General features: G+C 38.6%; 1 protein-coding gene across 1 annotated transcript in view; it reads right to left on the bottom strand.

Moving 5' to 3' along the window:
• Positions 1 to 18,639, bottom strand: part of LOC128215866 (neuroglian-like) — a 41,236-nt gene extending 22,597 nt beyond the window's left edge. The window contains exons 1-6 of the mRNA XM_052922475.1: positions 18,567 to 18,639; positions 10,591 to 10,649; positions 9,121 to 9,220; positions 8,623 to 8,842; positions 6,994 to 7,141; positions 6,616 to 6,744 (exon numbers count right to left, since the gene is read on the bottom strand). Of these exons, the coding sequence (XP_052778435.1) occupies positions 6,616 to 6,744; positions 6,994 to 7,141; positions 8,623 to 8,842; positions 9,121 to 9,220; positions 10,591 to 10,642 (649 nt within the window). The 5' untranslated portion in view covers positions 10,643 to 10,649; positions 18,567 to 18,639. The remainder of the gene's footprint in view (positions 1 to 6,615; positions 6,745 to 6,993; positions 7,142 to 8,622; positions 8,843 to 9,120; positions 9,221 to 10,590; positions 10,650 to 18,566) is intronic.
• Between the last annotated feature and the right edge of the window lie 3,875 nt (positions 18,640 to 22,514).

Here is a 22,514-nt window from a genome sequence, read left to right as displayed (position 1 = left end):
CTGACTGCGCTGGTTCCAGTGTCAGTCAAGCGTTAATCGCAAACACCTTTACTGACTGCGCTGGTTACAGTGTCAGGCAAGCATTAATCGCAAACACCTTTACTGACTGGGCTGGTTCCAGTGTCAGTCAAGCGTTAATCGCAAACACCTTTACTGACTGCGCTGGTTTCCGTGTCAGTCAAGCGTTAATCGCAAACACCTTTACTGACTGCGCTGGTTTCCGTGTCAGTCAAGCGTTAATCGCAAACACCTTTACTGACTGCGCTGGTTACAGTGTCAGGCAAGCGTTAATCGCAAACACCTTTACTGACTGCGCTGGTTTCCGTGTCAGGCAAGCGTTAATCGCAAACACCTTTACTGACTGGGCTGGTTACAGTGTCAGGCAAGCGTTAATCGCAAACACCTTTACTGACTGCGCTGGTTTCCGTGTCAGTCAAGCGTTAATCGCAAACACCTTTACTGACTGCGCTGGTTCCAGTGTCAGGCAAGCGTTAATCGCAAACACCTTTACTGATTGCGCTGGTTACAGTGTCAGGCAAGCGTTAATCGCAAACACCTTTACTGACTGCGCTGGTTACAGTGTCAGTCAAGCGTTAATCGCAAACACCTTTACTGACTGGGCTGGTTCCAGTGTCAGGCAAGCGTTAATCGCAAACACCTTTACTGACTGGGCTGGTTCCAGTGTCAGGCAAGCATTAATCGCAAACACCTTTACTGACTGGGCTGGTTCCAGTGTCAGGCAAGCATTAATCGCAAACACCTTTACTGACTGCGCTGGTTACAGTGTCAGGCAAGCATTAATCGCAAACACCTTTACTGACTGCGCTGGTTTCCGTGTCAGTCAAGCGTTAATCGCAAACACCTTTACTGACTGCGCTGGTTTCCGTGTCAGTCAAGCGTTAATCGCAAACACCTTTACTGACTGCGCTGGTTTCCGTGTCAGTCAAGCGTTAATCGCAAACACCTTTACTGACTGGACTGGTTACAGTGTCAGGCAAGCATTAATCGCAAACACCTTTACTGACTGGGCTGGTTCCAGTGTCAGTCAAGCGTTAATCGCAAACACCTTTACTGACTGCGCTGGTTCCAGTGTCAGTCAAGCGTTAATCGCAAACACCTTTACTGACTGCGCTGGTTTCCGTGTCAGTCAAGCGTTAATCGCAAACACCTTTACTGACTGCGCTGGTTTCCGTGTCAGTCAAGCGTTAATCGCAAACACCTTTACTGACTGCGCTGGTTCCAGTGTCAGGCAAGCATTAATCGCAAACACCTTTACTGACTGGGCTGGTTCCAGTGTCAGTCAAGCGTTAATCGCAAACACCTTTACTGACTGCGCTGGTTACAGTGTCAGGCAAGCGTTAATCGCAAACACCTTTACTGACTGGGCTGGTTCCAGTGTCAGTCAAGCGTTAATCGCAAACACCTTTACTGACTGGGCTGGTTACAGTGTCAGGCAAGCATTAATCGCAAACACCTTTACTGACTGGGCTGGTTCCAGTGTCAGTCAAGCGTTAATCGCAAACACCTTTACTGACTGCGCTGGTTACAGTGTCAGGCAAGCGTTAATCGCAAACACCTTTACTGACTGGGCTGGTTACAGTGTCAGGCAAGCGTTAATCGCAAACACCTTTACTGACTGGGCTGGTTCCAGTGTCAGTCAAGCGTTAATCGCAAACACCTTTACTGACTGCGCTGGTTACAGTGTCAGGCAAGCATTAATCGCAAACACCTTTACTGACTGGGCTGGTTCCAGTGTCAGTCAAGCGTTAATCGCAAACACCTTTACTGACTGCGCTGGTTTCCGTGTCAGTCAAGCGTTAATCGCAAACACCTTTACTGACTGCGCTGGTTTCCGTGTCAGTCAAGCGTTAATCGCAAACACCTTTACTGACTGCGCTGGTTACAGTGTCAGGCAAGCGTTAATCGCAAACACCTTTACTGACTGCGCTGGTTTCCGTGTCAGGCAAGCGTTAATCGCAAACACCTTTACTGACTGGGCTGGTTACAGTGTCAGGCAAGCGTTAATCGCAAACACCTTTACTGACTGCGCTGGTTTCCGTGTCAGTCAAGCGTTAATCGCAAACACCTTTACTGACTGCGCTGGTTCCAGTGTCAGGCAAGCGTTAATCGCAAACACCTTTACTGATTGCGCTGGTTACAGTGTCAGGCAAGCGTTAATCGCAAACACCTTTACTGACTGCGCTGGTTCCAGTGTCAGGCAAGCGTTCATCGCAAACACCTTTACTGACTGGGCTGGTTCCAGTGTCAGGCAAGCGTTCATCGCAAACACCTTTACTGACTGCGCTGGTTTCCGTGTCAGGCAAGCATTAATCGCAAACACCTTTACTGACTGCGCTGGTTCCAGTGTCAGGCAAGCGTTAATCGCAAACACCTTTACTGATTGCGCTGGTTACAGTGTCAGGCAAGCATTAATCGCAAACACCTTTACTGACTGGGCTGGTTCCAGTGTCAGGCAAGCATTAATCGCAAACACCTTTACTGACTGCGCTGGTTCCAGTGTCAGGCAAGCATTAATCGCAAACACCTTTACTGACTGGGCTGGTTCCAGTGTCAGGCAAGCGTTAATCGCAAACACCTTTACTGACTGGGCTGGTTCCAGTGTCAGGCAAGCATTAATCGCAAACACCTTTACTGACTGCGCTGGTTACAGTGTCAGGCAAGCATTAATCGCAAACACCTTTACTGACTGCGCTGGTTACAGTGTCAGGCAAGCGTTAATCGCAAACACCTTTACTGACTGGGCTGGTTCCAGTGTCAGGCAAGCATTAATCGCAAACACCTTTACTGACTGGGCTGGTTCCAGTGTCAGGCAAGCGTTAATCGCAAACACCTTTACTGACTGCGCTGGTTCCAGTGTCAGGCAAGCGTTAATCGCAAACACCTTTACTGACTGCGCTGGTTTCCGTGTCAGGCAAGCGTTAATCGCAAACACCTTTACTGATTGCGCTGGTTACAGTGTCAGGCAAGCGTTCATCGCAAACACCTTTACTGACTGGGCTGGTTCCAGTGTCAGGCATGCGTCAATCGCAAACACATTTACTGACTGGGCTGGTTCCAGTGTCAGGCAAGCGTTCATCGCAAACACCTTTACTGACTGGGCTGGTTCCAGTGTCAGGCAAGCGCTAATCGCAAACACCGTTACTGACTGGGCTGGTTCCAATGTCAGTCAAGCGTTAATCGCAAACACCTTTACTGACTGGGCTGGTTCCAGTGTCAGGCAAGCGTTAATCGCAAATACCTTTACTGACTGCGCTGGTTCCAATGTCAGTCAAGCGCTAATCGCAAACACCGTTACTGACTGGGCTGGTTCCAATGTCAGTCAAGCGTTAATCGCAAACACCTTTACTGACTGGGCTGGTTCCAGTGTCAGGCAAGCGTTAATCGCAAACACATTTACTGACTGCGCTGGTTTCAGTGTCAGGCAAGCGTTAATCGCAAACACCTTTACTGATTGCGCTGGTTACAGTGTCAGGCAAGCGTTCATCGCAAACACCTTTACTGACTGGGCTGGTTCCAGTGTCAGGCATGCGTCAATCGCAAACACATTTACTGACTGGGCTGGTTCCAGTGTCAGGCAAGCGTTCATCGTAAACACCTTTACTGACTGGACTGGTTCCAGTGTCAGGCAAGCGCTAATCGCAAACACCGTTACTGACTGGGCTGGTTCCAGTGTCAGTCAAGCGTTAATATCGAACACATTTACTGACTAGGCTGGTTCCAGTGTCAGGCAAGCGCTAATCGCAAACACCTTTACTGACTGGGCTGGTTCCAGTGTCAGTCAAGCGTTAATCTCGAACACATTTACTGACTAGGCTGGTTCCAGTGTCAGGCAAGCGCTAATCGCAAACACCTTTACTGACTGGGCTGGTTCCAGTGTCAGTCAAGCGTTTATCGCAAACACTTTTACTGACTGCGATGGTTCCAGTGTCAGGCAAGCGTTAATCTCGAATACCTTTACTGACTGGGCTGGTTCCAGTGTCAGTCGAGCGTTAATCTCGAACACATTTACTGACTAGGCTGGTTCCAGTGTCAGGCAAGCGCTAATCGCAAACACCTTTACTGACTGGGCTGGTTCCAGTGTCAGTCAAGCGTTTATCGCAAACACTTTTACTGACTGCGATGGTTCCAGTGTCAGGCAAGCGTTAATCTCGAATACCTTTACTGACTAGGCTAGTTCCAGTGTCAGTCAAGCGTTAATCGCAAACATCTTGGCAAAATCAATTTTCTAAATTTTATTTTATATCATCTGAACATCAAGGAGTTGTGTTCCGCAATATCTTTTCTATATCGGAGCGGGTAGAGTATGTTTTTTTTTCTCTCCGTGATTAACCATGCAACTTAAAATCAAATGCCCTAGAAGTTTGGAACAAATGCAAGTAAGTTGAGGGGTCATGTTATTTCCTTTTTGAAACCTTGTGTTACGTTTGCCTTCCTCCATTCGTTTGGTATCACGCTGTGTTGTTAGCGCCGGTGTGTGATGGGTGTTTTGTTTTCTTCATTTTTTGTGTATGTATATTTTATATTAATTGTTATTTATATCCATTCTTTTCATTAGTTCCTTGATTTCTTGGTTTATCCAGGGAAACGAGTCTTTCGGTTCGGTGTCTTTGTTCGGATATGTTTCTGGCCACTGACTGTTAAGGTAGATGACCATATATCATTGATGTTACTTTTTTTTTGCTAATCATCGATGTAATTGTGGAATGTAATTTTGATATGTCCGACTTTATTTTGTCCCACCTCGCTCTCCTGTGAAGAAGAATTTTCCTTGGTGGCTGTTTGTACTGAACAGGCTGGACTGAAAATTCACACAGTACAGCATCATGTGTAGCACCCTCACTCCAATTCCCTTCTTGTACACTAAGCCGTTCAATCGTATATTTATAAAGTCAAAACAACCACGTTCGATGATACAAGTTTTATTGTTAGCAATTATTTATTTCTTAGTTGCCAATTAATTTGATTTATTAAACGAGAGTAAAGCTGGGTCCGAAGACCTGAAGCTTTAAACACAATTTCATTCTCGACTATCAGAATCCTAACCAGAAGCAGACATAGAACTCCCAAAATAAGGTTTTAAACTCCCTAATTGGCCCCAATTGTAGTTCACCATTCAGAAGTGTTCCCTAATAGTTTAACGATATCACGTGATACATTTAATCTCACGTGACAATAACCAAAGTATTTTACTGGTTATCGCCACAAAAAGGAGCTTGTCAATCAATAGTTTCAGTGACGTCAAAATTAACTAGACCAAACCCCTTTCATAGGATTTTAGTAAACAAGGTAATTAAACTTTATTTCTGGACAGTACTTAAAATAGCCATTAGCGGTTGACCTTAGCCGTAGCCGATTGATCTTCGATGGTACCAAGTAACCTATGAGTTAAGCAAAAGGCAGCTCCTTTGATAATTATTATTCAAGTCTTATGGCAATTTTTAGCATATGCTAAAGCGATTAACTGTTCCATCTATTGTCAGAATATCTAATCGACACCTGCCGGTAACGGTAATGAAGCTCCAACGAAAATAAACGCTATGGCATTTCGACCATTTAGTAGTTAAAGAAAGGAATGCTGACCTTAACAGCGATAAATTAATATTGGCGGGGTCATTGTGTTACACATGCTCTGAGATACCGGAGAGAGTGAAAATCCTCGGCCCTTTGGTTGGATGGTTTGTTATAATCAGAATTCTAGTGTTGTTTAAGTTTGTTCCTCGACCATTTGTTTTAGTTTATTGTCAGTCTTAGAAAAAGGAGTGTAATTTAAAGTGTTGGGTGATTGGTTTCAGGGAGTTTTGTTTCTAGTCCCAGTCAGGTAGGTTCGTGTCTCCAAAAATAACTCCTTTTTTAAACTTTAATAGCACGCCGTCTTTCTTTAAGACATGGTTAATGCAAGGAATCAAGAACACCTCTGTTTTTTGGAAGGCACAGATTTGATGATTTTGTGCAATTTAAACACGAGTAAATATCAATCTTGCAGAACTATTTCTCCACAAGCCGGCGTTGGTTAGACAATCTACGTCGTCGAGGATCAGAAATGTGCGTGAGGGTTTCAAACGATAAGGGTAAGCAAAAAATAAGATATTTAGAGTTTACTTTATAAAATACCAATACATCTCTGAAAATAAAATAAAAGATATCGAAATTTTGTTGATTATTGTATTTTATTTCACTCGTAATCAAAGAAAAACTGTTTTAGTAACCAGTAAACTTTCTACACAAACTGAATGGAATTACGACTTTACCTGTAGCGGTCAATATTGCTCAATGAGCAATATGAACATCTGAATGAACTGAATGTAAAGCATGCGTAAAATTTTAGAAAGGCCTGCTTGTGGCATATAGAGCAGGCTGATACCAGTGTTTCAGTGTCCACCTCTCACCCAAGAAGTTGCTGCTGGTGTGATCCCCATAAAGGGGGTTATCTCATGGTCTCACAAAATGGACTCCGGTGCTGTGGTGCCTACCAAGGAAGCGGGCCCGAGTATGATTTTAAAAACTTTAGTCCCATTCGGACAAACACACATAAGTATGAACTAAACTAACAAATAAAACGTAAATGAAGAAATGCCATGAAGACAAATAACTTACATCCAAAAACACTGATCTCATGCTCTGGTCCGATGGCATTTTCTCTCAGGAAATCGTTGATAACCATACATGAATATGCCCTTCCGCCTTGCTCATCGAATTCCTTCACGTTTGTGATTCGCAATCGACCTAATTGATAAAATTTACTAAAATTGTTGCAACACGAAATCAATACTCTAAGAGAATGTATTGCTGCATATAATAATAAAAAATAAAAAGAGGCACAATCAGTTTTTTGTATTTGTTTTGTTTTGCAAAATGTTTTCATTGTTCTCTGTTTTACAATTTCGAAACTTATTCTTAAACAAGATCCATTGCGGCAGCTCATGTTAAAAAGTTTGTAATGTTAATTATGTTATGGTTATAAAGTCCTATAACCTTCGAGGTCCATACTGACGCGTTTATCGAATTCGATAGTATGCCAACTGTCGTGGTCCTTGATCACCCAGCTAATGTCGGCCTGGGGATAACTCTGGGGTGGCGTACATGGCAAGGTCAACGCTGTACCAGCCATTGCATAGGCTACCTGTACAAAAAATCAAGAATTAACGATGCGTTTATCGTTTCCGATCGCCTGCTAACTGCCGTAGTTTTCATTGATCGCCCATGTAACGTCGGCAAGTGGGATAGCGTACTTGACAAGGTCACCGCTGAGCCAGTCTCTGCATACATAACCTGTACAAACAAATAAAGTGTCCAAGATCCGTATATCGAACCCGATAGCCTGGTATTTGCCGTCTTGTTCCATGACAACCATGCTCACGTCGGCCGGGCGAAACTCTGAGATGGTGCGCACTAGTTTTCGTCTTTCCTTTACTGAAAATCATGAATCGTAAAATCTGCAACCAACATTTAAAAAAAAGGATTTAACCGATATTTGCATTTCTTCGGTTTTAGTCCGAGTAATGAGATTAGCTTGTCACGAGTCATGGTATTATCTTGATTGCTGCTTTAATTATGATCAACATTCGTTTTATAATATATATCCATCATATGACTAATTCATATTATGTCAAATAGTTTAGCCATTTTTTTAAAGGCAAATCTTTTCAATTTTGGCAAACATAACACATACACAACTCATAATTAAACTTTCAAAAGAAAAAGGCCATGTTTGATTTTTTAAATGTCTTTTCTAGAGCAGAGGTCATAAAGCGCACTTATATCAACAGTTAACACAATGGCTTAAATTAAATTAAAGGAGCTGTTCCTAGAAGCATGGTATTCACAAATCGATAATTCAAGCAAGAGCCAATTTTATAAATGTTTCAAAACGTCTTTCGGCTATGAGAACTACCTTCACTCCACACCAAAGTTTTTACTTTTCCCACTCATCAAAATTAGAACAAGAAACCATAGGCTACTAATAGAAACAGGTAATTGGAATAGAACACCAGTCAACGAAATACTTTGTCAAACATGTTATAAACTTGGTGACGAATTTCATTTTTTATTTGAATGCCTTAATTTTGATAATGAAGGTAAACAATTTTTAGACCATAGTTTTACAGACATCCAAACATTTATAAACTCGAACAAATGTTTAATAATGCTTATAAACAATATTTATTATATCTCTGCAAAATGGCAAATGTTATTCTCAGACAAATTAGGTTAGCGCGGTATGTTGTAATTAATGTTATCACTGTTTGTTAACATTCCTAGTTATATGATATATCTGTAAGTAAATGCATTCATTTTCTCTAACACATATGTTTCAATATTGTTGTATCTTCTTGGTTTTTTTTTTTGGCTCCTTACTAAAAAAGTGACTCAACCATAGTTTTAAAATAGTATTATGACAAGAATAACGTTACAATATGCTCTTTAACTTCTTATAAGTATCAACTCTAAATAGTTATGTTTAAGATTAAGTATGTTATAACTGATTTAAGCCTCTATATTTCATTCACTTTAATATGCACCTCAATGTTTTCCTCTTGTACATTAATTTGAGAGAACAAAAGTTTTGACTTAAGAAAAAAAATGAATATAATTTGGTTGTACTTTTTTTTCCTCATATGGAAATCGGGCCAGTTTGGCCTCTCGAAATTTGACTTGGACGGAGACAACAACACCGTAACCATTATCAGCAAAGCACTGATATATTCCCTCATCTTTGTCTTCGGGTGTGTTGAACACAAGTGTGCCTTGACCCGGCAGCTGAACCACACGATTGTCATTTCTGCTGGGAGTGAAATCTATCTCGTTTCGCTTCCATCGATAACTGGAACATAAAAGGGAGAGACTCGGGTCGAATTGACATTCTACACAACAATGATAACATCTAAAATCAATTTTATAAACTATTTTTTTATAACAGTTTTATTAGATTTATGAAAAAATAATAATATCAAAGCAGACCTAATATTTGATAATGTAATAAACATTTGACACAAGTTACATTAAACAAGGAAGAATATGTTGTTATTAGTTGGAAGCAAACATTTTTGGAACAATTTTCTTTCAAATGTGTTAAAGATACTATTTAGCATTAAAACTTACACAGGTTTGGGAATACCATCGGCAATACAGGCTATTTCCACCGACTCTCCAGGCTTGTACCAAATATTCTTCTCTGGATGCTTTACCATATTTGGTGGCCCTTCGAAAATAACTAAAGATGATTTTGTTTTACAAACTGATATTCTGAGCTCGTGAACAGCAATAAAATTAACTTAGTTTGCAATAATGTGAATTGTGTATGTATATGTTTAAATAAAGGCCTTAAACACCGTTACTCTGAATAATGTTCGAAATATATTATAATGTTATTAATTAGGTGATTTCATATTTGCCTAGTTATTTGTCCGAGGTTAGTTGTATTTGCCCGAGCCCGAAAGGGCGAAGGCAAATACAGCTGACCGAGGACAAATAAGTGGGCAAATATGAAATCACCTAATTAATAAGTATTTTATTAATTAAATATTACCGTTTTGGTTACAAACATTCTTATAACTTACCCTTAGTTCACATTGAAGCCGTACATTACTATTTATCCCTTATTCATTCATGGTGTCTGCTTTTCTAGACTTGACTTTGCTGATTTTGACATGCATCCTTATAGTGACATTGCACATATTTATGAATAAAGCACTGTACATTGTAAGGAAGCATGTCTTTTCGTCTTAATTTTGTAAATCGTTTGCCAAAACGTCAAATGTTTCACCTTTGTCGTCCATTTTGTCGGCGTACAAAATGATAATTAAATAAGTCGTAAAATCCACCAACGGGTAAAATACAACTGTTAAAACGAACCCTACAAAGTGGTGCAATCATTCAATAGGTTCAAGTATTCCAAATAAAATTATACGAAGCACAATTTTTTTAAAACAGTCGGAAAACGGAAAACAAAATGGCTACCTTTAAAAATAATTTCGAGCATATTTTTCATATTAGGCGAGTTTCGACAGCCAATGAAAATGGCCCATTTCTCAAATCCTATATTAGGCGAGTTTTGTAGCCAATCAAAACTGAGGAAACTCATATTAGGCGAGTTTTGTTGATATTGGCCGAGTTTGGTAGATATTGATCGAATTCTGGCGCATATTGTCTCCAATTGTCTGGTATTGTCCGTATCTCGTCAAATGCGTAATAGTTGATTAATAATATAAGGTATAAAGTTCCAAGTAATTACAATTTACAATTTAATATTAAAGGGGCAAAATATAGGTTAATGCTAAAAAAATCAATGCAATTTTATGTTTAACTCATTTGACATTAATGAAAAAAGCATATGATTTTTGAACAGATAAAATCATATAAGCGATATTTTGGCACCTTTTTAAACTGAAATACGTAGTCAATAATTGAAAAAAAGCCATTTATAAAGTCTAACATTTTTTTATCTGTACGCAAATAAAATGCTTTTTCGTTTTGATCATTAAAGTGAAATGTGTTTAACATAATAATGGCTTTTTGCATCAATAATATATTATGCACCTTTAATATACAATGAATAACACGTAGTCATACTTGCTACGGTGTAAGCTACCGACAGCAAACACAGAATTGCTACGACAGTCATAGCTTATCTGAAATTAAAAACATTGCATTAGTATGGTTGTTACATTAGTTATATTTTCTTACTTTGTATGCATACTAGCGACCATAAAAAACTGTGCATGCAAAACTACACCAGTTTTGAAGTAACCCCAGAAATAGCCGTTTTAGGGACAACTAAATTTTGAAAATTGTCACAATTTTGCGGAAGCCTCTGTATCATAGTTACATTTATGTGTCAACCAATAGAGGTAAAAACAGCATGTTATCATCGGAAGACTGAATATTATCATAGAAACAATTATTTATATGCACAGTTTTTTCCCGCTAGTATGTTTTGTGCTTTAATGCAGCAGCCAATTGTATAAACAATGGTAAATCATTACCTTGGTAAATAAAACCACCGGTAAATTCCTTGGTAAAATTACCAAGCCGGTAAATGCATCTGTGTAAAAAAACTTACCAAAGAGGGAAATTATCAGTTTATGGTGATATTTAACCTGCGTTAAATTTTACTGAACTGTCCCATAATGCAGTAGAGTGACGTCATTTTCCCGCACAGGTGTCATAGTTCAGTTATTACAAATTAAATAAATTTGTTCAAAGGATTTACAGCTATCCCAGTCGTTCGGACATACTGTGAAATCATTAATGTTCGTGGGCATGAAATTTCGTGGTTTGCCGAAAAAAAACAATTTCGTGGGTACTTAAATTCGTGGATTTTCATTCCTAGATCGTCTGCATAATATCCACGCGCTGGCCCGTGATTTCCGTCTTCTACGTCACTCGGTTTATGACACTCGCTAATGTGGTACGACATGCCAATTAGTGCACATACCCATGTCACTTATCGATTTCATTGGGAATAAAGGTTATAAAAGAAGATGTACCCTGATCATAAATACAGGAAGCCATTGAATGCCAATTAAGAATTTTGCAAACTGTGAAAACACTGAAAAGGTGCGTATGTTGTCACGTTCGGTGCTTAGTAACCTTCAATATACTAGTAATCGATTAATTATTTTATTAAATAAAAAATTGAGTATGGACACTCATCACGCACATCTTGTAAACTTGGAGATTTTCATTAACAGCACACGTTTTAACACGTGCTTATAACTGTCATTTGCTGCATAAAACACATTTAATTGATTTGGTTGATTATTTGTTAATGGCAGTTATAATATATTAACAGAATAATGATCGTAAGTTATACAGTGAGACAGATTTTAACACTGTATACTGCGACCTCTGTAAAGAATATACTAGAGTATGTACGTAACAAGGCAATTGAAAAAGTGAATAAAGGGTTTATATTTCGTGGGATCTTGAATTCGTGGATCACCCAACCCACGAAAACCACGAACATTAATGCCCCACGAACATTAATGATTTCACAGTATAATGAATGATCCTTCACTCCCACCAGCGCCGGCGGCCATCCTGGTCACTGACGATACACAATATAACTGTACACAGGGCGAGCCTCAAAATCAGTTTGAAATGCTATCTGCGGTAAAAATCAATGATATTGAGCAACATGGCTATGACCCTGATGAAAGCTGCTTTGAACAATCGCAAGATACAGCCGATTATAGCTACAACAGTAAACCTATAGATTTGAATAGTCAGCCCATCGGTAACCAACATTTTCTCTCTCTCCTTGATGAATGTCTTATACACTTGCCAATGAAATTGTACGTTGAAAAGCTGCTAAGAATGACACGTAGAAAGGACGAAGACACATGTTTATACCGGTCCATCCTGTTCAAACGAGCCAAAGACATTGAAACATGCCCTAAAGGGACCCTTGTGCAAAGACGCTCCACAAAGCTAGAAGAAAGTTGCGTACGGTTCGCCAAAGATTGCTGTGCCCTGCAAGATTTCATCGATAATCAAGACCCAAAATGTATCAATGAAATATTCACCAAAAGGCGAGTAACTGTGAAAGAGGAACCCATAGAGAATATGGATACGTTGACGTCTAACTTATGTATTACACTACAACAGGAGCTAGCTGAAATGAAACTAATATACAATGTCTCACAAGTGATATCGAAACTCTGAAGCAAGACAATATTTACCAAAGCAGATCAATTGTGATCCTAACAAATGAAATGAACATGTATAAAAGCATGCTTGCTGACAGTATTAGTGAAGGTAAACGCCTTCGCACTATTGACCTAGGCAATATCAACAAGTTGAAATGTAGCATCTCCTCTATCGAAAAATCACAAGAAAATATGCCCAAACAAAATTACGCATCCATTGTAAGTGCGAAATTTCATGAACCAGACCCCGCATATCCAGAACAAAACAAAAACCCGTCAAAAAGTAGATATGTGGAGAATACGAAAAAGGCAGTGACAGCTCAAGACATGCACCGATCTTCGCAACATCACCCACAAGCAAAAGTCCTAGAAAAAGCCAACAGCGTGCCCAGTGACAGAGACGATACTTCCAGTTCAATTGCCTCGAGAACAACATCCGGTTATATCACATTCCCAAGTCAGAATTGAAAAAGTGAGCAGTCGAAGCGTAGGCCAACAACAAAAACTACTTACTTCTTCAAACCCACAAATCCAAGTACCCTCGTTATTTAGATCGAGCGACATATCGCAGAGAACCCCACATACTGAGATTCGCTCCTCTTCAAATACAATGGATAAAGCGCAACACATTGAAGTTCATGTGAGTGATAAGGCTACGAGCAGAACTAATAACCATCCAAATATACCTGTGGGTAACTCCACTGGCGAACAACGACCATCGGAATTCGTGAACGTGGCAAATATAGTCAGAAGTGAACCAACAAGTGCAGGCTCGAACACCCAAGGACAGTTTGACGAAGAACCTGAAGAAGCGGTATTTGAAAGCGTACGTCCGCGGCGTACACAACGCTATTACGTTGGCGGGATATCAAGGAACTCAAACAGAGCCGGTATCCTTAAATTCTTAACTGACAACGGAATAACTCCTGATTCAGTTAAGTTGATTGACACACATCGCGGGGGCTTAGCTGCAAAACTAACCGTTTATAAAAGTGATTGCGAAACGATTGAAAATAGACGCTTTTGGCCACTTAAAATGTATTGCCGGAAGTGGTATTCGCAGACGGCGTGGCAGAACGTATTCAATGGAGACAACAATATCTATAACAATGAAGAACATTAATTACATAGTCATAACGTTACTATGCGTTACAAACTTATTAATGGACACACCGACATCTCCACAGTGCAGTATCCTCACTTGGAACGTCCGTGGCGCTATGTCTTCAGCGGGATCCCTTAGCCATTTACTTGAAACATACAACATTGACATTGCTTGTATAAGCGAACATAAACTGAAGCCGAACTGTGATGGATTTCTCAATACGTTGCATTCCTCATATAGGGCAATAACTGTTTGTGAATATGTAGATATAGATACCCCCTATGGAAAAGGCGGTGTTAGTATTTTATACAAAAATAATTTAGCATTATCTGCAAATACATTGCTTAATATAAAATCCAACCGCATAACTGGTATCAAATTGTCAAATGTTAATAATTCAATTGCAAATACATTCATATTTAGTGTATACTTACCGTCGGTGAATTATGATTATGACGCTTACGAAGAGTGTGTCGATGAACTTCAATGCTTATATGACATATATTCGTCTGAAGGGTTCATAATTATTTGTGGTGATATTAACGTGTAACTAAATGGAAAAAATTGTGACAGAAGAACACATTGTTTTCTTTACTTTTTAAGTAAAAACAGCTTAACCAATTGTAAAAGCACTGGACTACCGTATACCTTTAAACCCACACAAAAAACTCTTGACTATATCATTGTAAGCAAATCGCAAACAGATTTAGTACTTTATAATACTGTTATAGATGATGATTGTACATGTGTATCTGATCACTTGCCTATTGTTACCCATTGTAGTATACCATTGTTTGTATATGCATTACCTGAAAAGCCATATATCGCATGGAACAAATGCTCAGATGACCAGTTTGACATGTATAGGGAGAAACTCAAAACTCTCCTTTGTGCTATAGATCTTGATGATATATGTCATGATACACGCAGTATAGAAACACTATATGGCCATGTAGTGAACAGCATTATAAGCGCTGCTGAGAATTGCCTTCGCTTGAGTAAATACAATAAGCATTCTAAACCATATTGGAACGAAGATGTCAAACAAGCGCATAAAGCACAACGTACCAGCCGCTTGAAGTGGATATCGGACGGCAGACCAAGAGGTAATGAAAATGTTTACTTCAGGCAGTACAAAACAGCAAAACGAACGTTTATCAATAAACAGAAACATGCAATATTTAGAGAGAACGAAAAACATTTTGAAGAATTAAACTCGGCTTCCAACTGTGATATAAAATTGTTCTGGAAACTAACTCGCAAGCATAAAGGCAGTCGCTCAAATCCAATCAATGAAATACAAGCGGAAACAAGAACTGAACGCGAACCTCACGTTATAGCGTGTGAGTTTGGAAGGTACTTTGAAAATGTATTTTCTCCAAATCGAAAACCACATTATAACAATGAGTTTCTTGATACCTTAGATAGTAATGTAGACGAGTTCATAGCATCTGAAGATCGAAGCCATGATCCTGATCTAACGAAGGAAGTACAATCAGCTGATGTAGAATTAGCGGTTAAGATTCTGAAACTACGCAAAGCACCTGGCCATGAGGATATCACATCAGAACACCTAAAACATAGTGGCAACGTTTTATACAGATACCTAGCTAAATTATTTACAATGATGATAAACTGTTATTATGTGAAAGTTGTAAAATTGGAATAATAATCCCAATACACAAAGAAGGAAAACCTAAAACAAATCCCAGTAGTTATAGGCCCATAACACTATTACCAGTTATATACAAACTGTTTGAACACCTGTTACACAAACGATTGACTCACTGGCTTTCTTTACATAATGTAATGCTCCCAAACAAACAACAAAACGCCTATCAGAAACACCTCGGATCAATTACTGCTTCCTTCAACCTACAATAATCGATCTACGAGAGATTCGAACTTGGGTCCAACGTCTATGCTGCCCTACTTGACACTGCCGGAGCTTTTGACAATGTACCACACAGTGCAATCATCATTAAAATGAAAGAAATTGGGATAAAAGGAACGTTTCTACGCTTAATTGCAAACATGTACAGTGCCCTTAAAGGATACGCTTTGGTAAATGGGATAGCTTCGAACCACTTCGATGTAAAGCAAGGCATCCGACAAGGGGGAGTACTTTCCACGTGGAGTTATCTCCTCTTTATAGACGGTCTCCTGAACAAACTTGAAACTACCGGAAACGATCTTACCCTTAATAACAGTATTCATTGCGGTAATCCTACGCTTGCAGACGACTTGCTATGTGGAAATAAAACAGCATTAGAAAAGCAATTGGATGTTGTGAAAAAAATATGCTAATACATGGGGATATGACTTCAATGTTAACAAAAGTAAAGCCATAATTTTTACTACTAACAAACATATTAATGCAACAAATATTAAATTCGGCACTGAACATATAACCAGCACAGGAACAGCAAAGCACGTTGGAATCATACTTGAAAGTACACTGAAATGCACCAAAGCAATTGACGAACGAGTCAGAAAAGGACGGGCGTCTCTATTTTCAATCCTCGCGATGGAAAAGACCACCGGTGACGTCAACCCTCTAACACTTTGAGTGCCAATTAGTCCAGAAAGTATGTATACCTACAGTCTTGTACGGTTCCGAACTCTAGCATGACATATCAGGGCATGATCGCCTGAAGCTTGAAAAATACATCAGATTAGCTGGTAAACGTATACAACATCTACCAACGTGGACAAGAACTGACATGGCATTGAGTCTGCTAGGATGGTTCCCGTTAGAGCTGGAGGTAGATAAGCGCAAACTTACGTTTCTACAAAAGTTGTGTACCCTTCCTAGTGAACACTTAACTAGAAGAATATTTAATTACAGACTTAATCTGTATGTGTTAAGAGGATTCAAGCTCCAACGAGGATTCATACCAAGCGTTGTGCGTTTGCTTATTCAGTATGATATCTTCAACTACTTACTGATTTATATCCTCACATCGACATTCCCTAGTAAATATAGCTGGAAGAAAATCGTTCATTTTAAGTATTATACTAATGCATGGAAAGACAGAACACAACGTGATGAAGATTTTGCGCGATTTCTTGCTGTTCATGACAGCATTGTACCTTCTAACCTATGGTTACTTGCCAACGGAAGAGATGAAGTAATACATGCAATCAGCGCGGTGAATGTCTTAATAGTACGGTACTTTAAACCCTACACGTGTAAAATATGTAACGCTCATGTCTCTGACTTGGCCAGACACCTTATTGTAAGCTGTTATGGCACTGCTTGGCTAAGGAAAAAACTGTTCAGTGATCTATGTTCTGTGTTAGACTCCAACTTTGTAAGCTTTCATAAAAGAGCTGAAAATGAAATGTTTTTTCGCATACTTTTTCAAGCAGAGACTCTCACTGCGTTTCATTTTGACTCAAAATTGCAGAAAACATTTCTGAATAAGACGCTCAAATTCATTTATGACACGGTCAATATGTACAACCGACTATAGAAAGCATTAGTCCTTATTATAATGTTCTCTATAAAACATGACGTAATCACAAGGAGTTGCATCTAAAACATCCCAACCTGGTTTATGGTTTATATTCCAGCGATCCATACACTTATCTATTAATTTGTTTTTATGATATTATAAATATATATGATATCTGAATAAAGTAGTTTACTTTCCATATAAATCTTAAGAGGTAAACGTGATGATATTTCCTCTTGATTTCGTAAAAAGCGCAGTAGGACAAGCGAGAAAACTACCTCCATGGAATTTGCTCGCGTGCCCTATCTGCGTTCTTTTCATTATCAACGCAAGAAAAATGCGATCAATCCATAAATAATACCATTTGCTTTTTTGCATTTTGATTCCATCGAATGGAAACAGCTATTGGCAAACGGTTAGATAAAAACTTTGTTCTGATAAAATATATTACAATAACCAGCGGAATGCCCACTGAAATACAACGATGTTTATGAAAATATGGTGTGGCAAAAGTAATTTTATGTTGGTGGCAAAATTGGACTTTCAACGTGAATACTTATCACAGCCCAATTCCAGGAGCTCAATGAAATGATAACGATTGAGTGTATCGGGCCGGAGTCGAGCTGGCTAATGTTATTGGAATTATCCGAGACATTTTGGAAAAAATTGGACGTTTGTTAAGGCTTAAAGAGGTCAGTGGCATATATATTTGAATGGAAGCGTGTTTATAATGGTCATGCATTTTTTACTAAAATTGTTGAAGTCATTTGAGATATTTTCCAAAAATCATTATAACCCCTTGCATGTGTCAGCACGCTTTCACATTTGCTTTGCTCCAGGTTTGGCAATTTAGGATCATTAATGACTGCAGCAAAATTGCCGGCTTATTTTTATGAAGACCAAAATATTAGCTATGCTCGTAAACATTCAACATAAAGTTGTGTTTATAGACTGAATGTGCAAACGAAGTGAAACTACTAAAACGGCCGTCATAAATGAAACTTTACTGAAGCGATATTACAGGTTATAAAATGTGTTTAAAGTTGCTGTCGGTCCCTTGGAATTAATTCGTTTATAATATATTGACTTAAGTAACTCAATTAATTAAATAAAAAGTAAACTCATTGACAAGTACTTTTATCCTTTTTCAGTAGGTGAATACACTTAGTTAAAAAAATAATATTCCATCTGTTTATGTTGAATCTCTGAAGGTATGCAAAGTGTTTATATATACATGGTTTACGAACATTTAAACGAATATTTATACAAGTTATGTTATTCTTAAGACGAATATGCACATTCAAAATGAAATCAATACAAAATAACAAAGCATACCTGTTCTTTCTGTCGCAGTATTTTGACAAAGAAAAATAAATCAGACATTCACTTTATATAAGGAAATGCTTGTAATGAATTTATCTGTAACTCGAGATCTTTCTTTATCTTTACCCAAAAGCGACGCTCAAAGGGGACCCGTTATCTTTATTTAATTCACCAGACTATGTCACACAGTAAAGTCAGAAAAATGCTCTAATTCTAATAGATGTTATATATGATTCGATGTTTTCGGATTTAAAGGAACATACTTCATATAGCAGGCAGTTTAATTTATTGATATATATAGAAAACAAACAGCAGCAAACGGGATACTAATTTGAACAGATTTGGTGTGTGAATTCCATATGTTTGCTTATGAGCATTGGCCAATCCGAATCCAATTTGCTCTACAGTGGAATCCGGTGTAACATTAAATAATGTACACGTTGAAAAGTGACATTGAAAATTGACCCCGACAACTTTTCGAAATGAAATTTTGATAACAACAGCCGTTGAAAACTTATCACCGTTAAGATTGGACAAATGTGACGTCATTGTTTAACGGTGCGATCACTTGAAGATACACGTTAGAGAAATCTGCGAGCTTATCAAATGGCTTCTTTACAAAAAATCTCGCGTGAACTCGTTTTTAACTTCCATAAAAAAAATTTGCAATTGAATTACCCTACCCCCATTTCAGAATTGTCGATAAAATCAACAACTCTCGAGAGACAAGAACAATCCTTTATTTCATTTATTTTTCAACATTTTGGTAATAATTTGGTATCAGAGTAACAAGAAATATATTTGCTTTCAGAAATAATACATTATTGATCACATCACCAACAAATATAATCATACTGTACTGAAATTCAATTTTCAATAGCTGTTTCAATTTTAACATACTGTTTTGACCGCGTACAATTGGAACATCGATGTTTAAAAGCAAAACTAACAAGTTTCAGAAGTACCCATTACCTGTTCTTTATTAATAATTATCTTTAATCTTTTGGGGACATTATGCCAAAAAATCAAAATGTTTTACTGTCTCATTTAAAAAAAAGTTTATAATTTCCAACCTCCTAAAAAGTATTTGTGCTTCTGGCTAGATCCGAACCACTACATTGAAACCCTCAAAAGATTTGTAGTCCTGTGCTTAACAACATAGGCTAAAGCATTAAAATTGAAGAATTTCAAGTGGAGGTTAACATTAGAGGTGTGCTACCTTAAGCGCACATAACATCATAACGAATTTTGCATATCACGTGACTTTCTCAATACCGAAAATTCTATGTTGTTTTTATATATAGAAATGATTTGCATTTTTTTTAACTAAGACGTTTTGGGTTTTAATGTTTTGCGGAAACAAATACATTTATAGTAAAAATGTATGCTGGTTTTCGTTGGGTGCGAACCAACGCCGGTAAAGTCAAGAAAAAATAACACCAGATAAACAACATCTCGTCCACTGTACACTCAAGACTTTCATAACTGTACTAAATATTTTGACATGTTAACCATACGTTGATAACATCACGTGATAATGTCAATCAACCAATTACGGAACAACAAAGTAGTTCACGCAGTGACGCTTTTATGAAAATTGAAGTCCCATGGTAACCAGTGGATGTCCAATTTCGTATGATTGCTGCGGGTGTAATTATATCCAGGAATTGACTTTGATAAATAATCATTGTTACATCTCATTATATTGGAAACAATAAATAGTCCTAGTATTAAGATTGTATGTGGGTGCGTATGGCGCTTCTTTCTGTTTTTTTGTTGTTGTTGGAAATAATGAATTGTATATGGGTTTAATGTTTACCTATAATGCAATTCAATGCAGTTGTTAAGGTATAGAAATAACTGATAATGCAACAAATGCAATGAAATAATTTTATATATTTTCGTCGAAGAAACAAGTAAGTACTGTGAGTGACGCTGCCGCTTGTAAACAGTCAAGTTTATACTACGTTCACTTGTCCTGAAAGCGTTGTTTTCAGCTGTGATGTTTTCGTAGCTATTCACAGAGACCCGACTATCGACTTGCCTCGTCTGGTAGTTTGATACCTTCTCACAGCTTTTTAAGTGTCAGTTGTAGACCTTGTAAAGTAAATGCGATGTTTGACCAATAAAACATTGTCAGGACTAGTTTATGTTTTGACCTTATTATACTGCATTAAGTGGACGTTGAAATCATAACTCTCTTCCGATATTCCCTTGTGAAGTTTATATCAATATGTCGGTTCGAATGCTAAAGCCACCCAGTGTGACAGCTCTGATAATTGGCTTAATTCTAAATGTGCTTATTATGAACCAGAATCTGTCACAAATTTAAAAAAATCAAGCGTTGTTTGGATTTGAAATTGTTTAGGAATACGTTTTACCTTTTACAATCAATTCGCTTTGTCGATTTACCTCAACGTTTAATATCATCTGAAAACTTGACATATTCATGAATCCAATCTTCGAAAAGAATTATTTGCGCCATCTCTTTATAATGATATAACTATTCACAAAAATAGATTCTGCATGCATGTATTCCAGTTTTATACGTAAAATGCCATGTGGGGACGATGGCACATTTCCCGCACCCAGTCCTCTCGTGTGGGGACGATGGTACATTTCCCGCGCCCAGTCCTCTCGTGTGGGGACGATGACACATTTCCCGCGCCCAGTCCTCTCGTGTGGGGACGATGACACATTTCCCGCGCCCAGTCCTCTCGTGTGGGGACGATGGCACATTTCCCGCGCCCAGTCCTCTCGTGTGGGGACGATGACACATTTCCCGCGCCCAGTCCTCTCGTGTGGGGACGATGGCACATTACCCGCGCCCAGTCCTCTCGTGTGGGGACGATGGCATATTTCCCGCGCCCAGTCCTCTCGTGTTGGTAGTGATGAATGTGATCACATTTGAAATGTTCATGTTTTCATACTTAGAATCGACCATACAATTGAAAATTATACATCGTTAATAGTGCCGGATCCGTGGTCTAGTGGTTACATACTTAACTGTTAATCCAGTCTAGTGGTTACATACTTAACTGTTAATCCAGGGATCGCAGGTTCGATTCCCCGCCGCACCACTAAAAGTACTTATCGTCCTCCGAGATTAAATTGGAGTCCCATGTGACAGTGCTATACACTGGTGCACGTAAAAGAACCAGGAAAGCTCTAACCAGGGTTATATTCTGTCTGTGCACTATGCTCGAACAAAACTAAAATGACTAACAATCTTATCGGAGTACTCGCCGAATGGGCCCAAGTGAGTGTATAAAAAAGCTTAAACACACACACACTCTTCAATAATATGCCCCCATACTTTTCGAACTTCTTGGTCGTACTATTTTGTGTAATAAAAACAAAAAGGCAGAAATGTGAGCCGAAACCCAGATATAATTAGAGGAACCGAGACAGACACTAGATGCCAAAATCTAATGAATACTAACTCGCCGGCAAAGCAAATAGGTCAGATATACGCAACGATCGAACTAATCTTGTAAACATACGCGGTGCCGTTTTAACCTGTAAAACACACAGAAGAACGTCTAGATGTTGACTTTGTGGAATCAAGTGCTTCCACTATCCATATCAAATTAAGATAAATATATCGCCATAATACACTTGATAAAAATGCCCAATCGTAAAAAAATGGAAATCCCTTTCAGTGCTTCACAATCAGAAAACATTTATAAATCTGATGTCCTATCGGGGAAAAACTCCCGTTTTGGATATACCTAAGTTCAATTGACCTTTGCATAGGGATTTTAAGACAACAGGCAATCTCAAACCATGGTAAAACAAGATTACAACAATTGTGGACTAAACAGAAATTGCACAAAATAAGGCAGAATGTTGTCTGTTTTTATTTAGAAAAAAAGATGACACATTATCGAATATTGGGCACCTGCCATTCACTCAACATTGGACATTAATAACACACTAAACATATGGCACTCACCATAC

This window comes from Mya arenaria, chromosome 14, assembly GCF_026914265.1.
Source record: "Mya arenaria isolate MELC-2E11 chromosome 14, ASM2691426v1".
Classification (NCBI taxonomy): Eukaryota; Metazoa; Mollusca; class Bivalvia; order Myida; family Myidae; genus Mya; species Mya arenaria.
Note: the sequence above shows the minus strand (reverse complement) of the source record. Positions and strands in the feature narration are given on the sequence as shown.